Genomic DNA, 2,683 nt, shown 5'->3' with positions numbered 1-2,683 from the left:
ATAAATGGAGCTTTTAGTTTGAGTAATAGTTAAAGAGTATTATAAGTAAACTATTAAACTAAATGAAAATGTGATTACGATAAAAAAAATTAATAAAAAAAGTGTACTAACCAACTATCTTCGTAAGATGTTCTTAGCAAACATAAGTCAACAACAGTAGTTGACATAAGTAGTTTTATAAGCATAATAGAAAACCATATTAACATAAGAATTGATGAAATTTCTGGTACTGCATAAATTTTCAATTTAACTCAAGAAACAATTTTGGGATCTTTAATTAAGATTAGAAGAATCGTTACTTAGTTGGAAACTAGGTTTATTCTATTTTCGAATCGGCTCACTGTCTACGTTGAATAGATTTTTTAATTTATTTCAATTTTGTTTCGTTAGTTAGTTCTTTGTGTGGTGTGCTTTTGTGAAACATAGATGCTTTAAACATATTTTTGGTAATGGTTAACTGGTAATGTTAACTTTATTGAGCCAGAAAAATGTATGATTTGAATATAATCACGGAGAGGTTTTTTCTAATTTTCCCGTTCCTCATCGAGACTACCCGACAAAAGTTCTGGAGTTTCCGAACAGTCATTAAGCATCATTAATTAAAGTAATGGTGTTATGAATGGGGTTTTTGTTGTTAATTAAAAACTCCTGTGCTTGCTGAAGGCAACCAAAGAATGGTCTGCGACCGTCTAACTCATACTTACCGGAACATTTAAACTCTTGCTCGTGCAGGTCAGCCACGTTCTGGCCCTTCAGTTGGCCGGGCGAGTGGCACCGCGTGTACGGGGCCAACCGTGACGCATTCTTCAGATATCGGGCCAACCAGGAGAGATGACAATCGCACGCAAATGGATTTTCCGAAAGGCGCAACGCCCGTAGGCGTGGCATTCCACCAAACATATCGCGTGGCAGTGTGGTGATGTTGTTATTGTTCAGAGTCCTGCAACAAAAGCGAAGCGGCAAAAAACAAGGAGTGTGAGCATAGAATCCCAGGCTATGCGGCACTATGGCTGGGTGGTATGCGGATTATCGGAAGCAATTTTCATCACCACCAGGTCACCGAAGGTAAATAGTACTTACAGTATTTCCAGCTCTATCAGCCCTTTCACGGCACTTTCGTCCAGGCAGGTGATTTGATTGTTGTCCAGTTGAAGGCTGCGTAGAGCCGGAGCTCCCTTAAACGCCCGTTTCGGTACCGCGGTGAGGGCATTGTGTGACAGATCCCTGGAACATGCGCAGACTTAATTTAAGTAATTTTCATAATTTTGCTCCCACTTCCTGCAACTATAGCACCGCTAGTTTGAACAATTCCATCAAAAGACATTGACTCGCGCACGGGTAACATGTATGACATGAAGTTGTAACATGAAGTGTGTTTGGAATCGTTTTGTAAGAACATTATAAGCGGATCGTTGCATGCAATCCAAATAAAAACAGTTTAATCTAAAATTGTTTAAGTCACTTGAGAAATACATATTAAATATGACCTCGGCTGAGGCTGTAGGTTTTAGAAAACAAAGCGGAAGTCGTACGGAAAAAACGATAATTATCAAAACAGCCGGCTCTGGGGACCGTAAATCATGCAAAACTAAACAGAAGTGGGTGCCCGTCGAAAGCTAAACCGAAAAAGCCATTCACATCAGCAAAACTCAGCTGATAAATCTTTAATGACAGCATATCGTGAAGGGGCTCGCTCCCCACTAAGCAATAGAACAAATTTAGGGCCATGCGCTAAAGCAAACGCTGAAACATATGCTTTTTAAATGAATCAATGAAGCGAAGCTGGAACCGAATCACCGAACGGAAAACACAAAGACGAACGCTACAACAGATCACACTACTACTTACAATCGTAATAAATTAGCGGCACTCGATAAAAAATTATCTGGGATTGATTTTAAGCGATTGCTATTAAGCCGTCTGGAAATAAACAGAACAAACGAACGAAACAATAACAAGAATTATAACGGAAATATCATATGGTGAAAAATAAAGGGCAAAACATGGTCAGCAAGAGTGAAAGAGAAGACGATGTGTGGGATAAGCGCAGAAAAGTGAGAATTAACGGAAGAAAACGATATTGTGAATTGCAATTGTGCTCGTGAAAACACTACGGCATTACGGAGCTGAGTGTGGCGTGTTTGTGTAAAGCTGAAACCGGGGTGAAACAGATCGAAACTTAATTAAAAATGTGTCGTTCTCCACTGTGTGTCCCGTGACGTTGCTGAGCCGTATGCTGACGAGAGGGATTTTTTCATGCTGCGAACATCGGAGCAGCAGATTACGTGATGCTGATTGTAAGGGGCGTGATCAATTAGACACTTTGATCGTGCAGATAATGAGAGTCATCGGTTAATTAACGGAAGAAATCGATTTCCGATTCTGAGATTCCGAGAAAGGCAGTTTCAATGGCAATCAATGGCGTTGAGAGTTGGAGAAAAAGAATCGAAGATACAACATTGAGAAGCATAATTACAGTGAAAACAGCTTCTGCGGCAAGGCGAATAATTCAAAATAATAGAACCAATGCCATATGTTTCCACTTTAGCGAGCATAAAATACGATAAAATATGACACAACGAGAAGTTGTGACACACGAATAGAATTTCTGTTTTAAATGTTTCACAGTAATTATGAAGTAGACAAAGATTATCTGCCCAAGAACTAAAGAACCATACTGGCG

At 39.5% G+C, this 2,683-nt stretch overlaps 1 protein-coding gene across 1 annotated transcript; it reads right to left on the bottom strand.

The window, feature by feature from the left end:
- Positions 1-704: 704 nt before the first annotated feature.
- LOC131214314 (protein slit-like) lies at positions 705-1,920 on the bottom strand (the record flags this gene model as incomplete). The annotated part of the gene is made up of 3 exons (XM_058208697.1): positions 705-940; positions 1,081-1,224; positions 1,849-1,920. Coding segments are annotated over 3 exons (452 nt in total), but the record flags the coding sequence as incomplete, so codon positions are not given.
- Positions 1,921-2,683: the final 763 nt, after the last annotated feature.

The sequence above is a fragment of the Anopheles bellator genome, unplaced genomic scaffold (genome assembly GCF_943735745.2).
Source record: "Anopheles bellator unplaced genomic scaffold, idAnoBellAS_SP24_06.2 scaffold00513_ctg1, whole genome shotgun sequence".
Lineage (NCBI taxonomy): Eukaryota > Metazoa > Arthropoda > Insecta > Diptera > Culicidae > Anopheles > Anopheles bellator.
The sequence above is the reverse complement of the archived record's forward strand: the minus strand, read 5'-3'. Positions and strand labels throughout refer to the sequence as shown.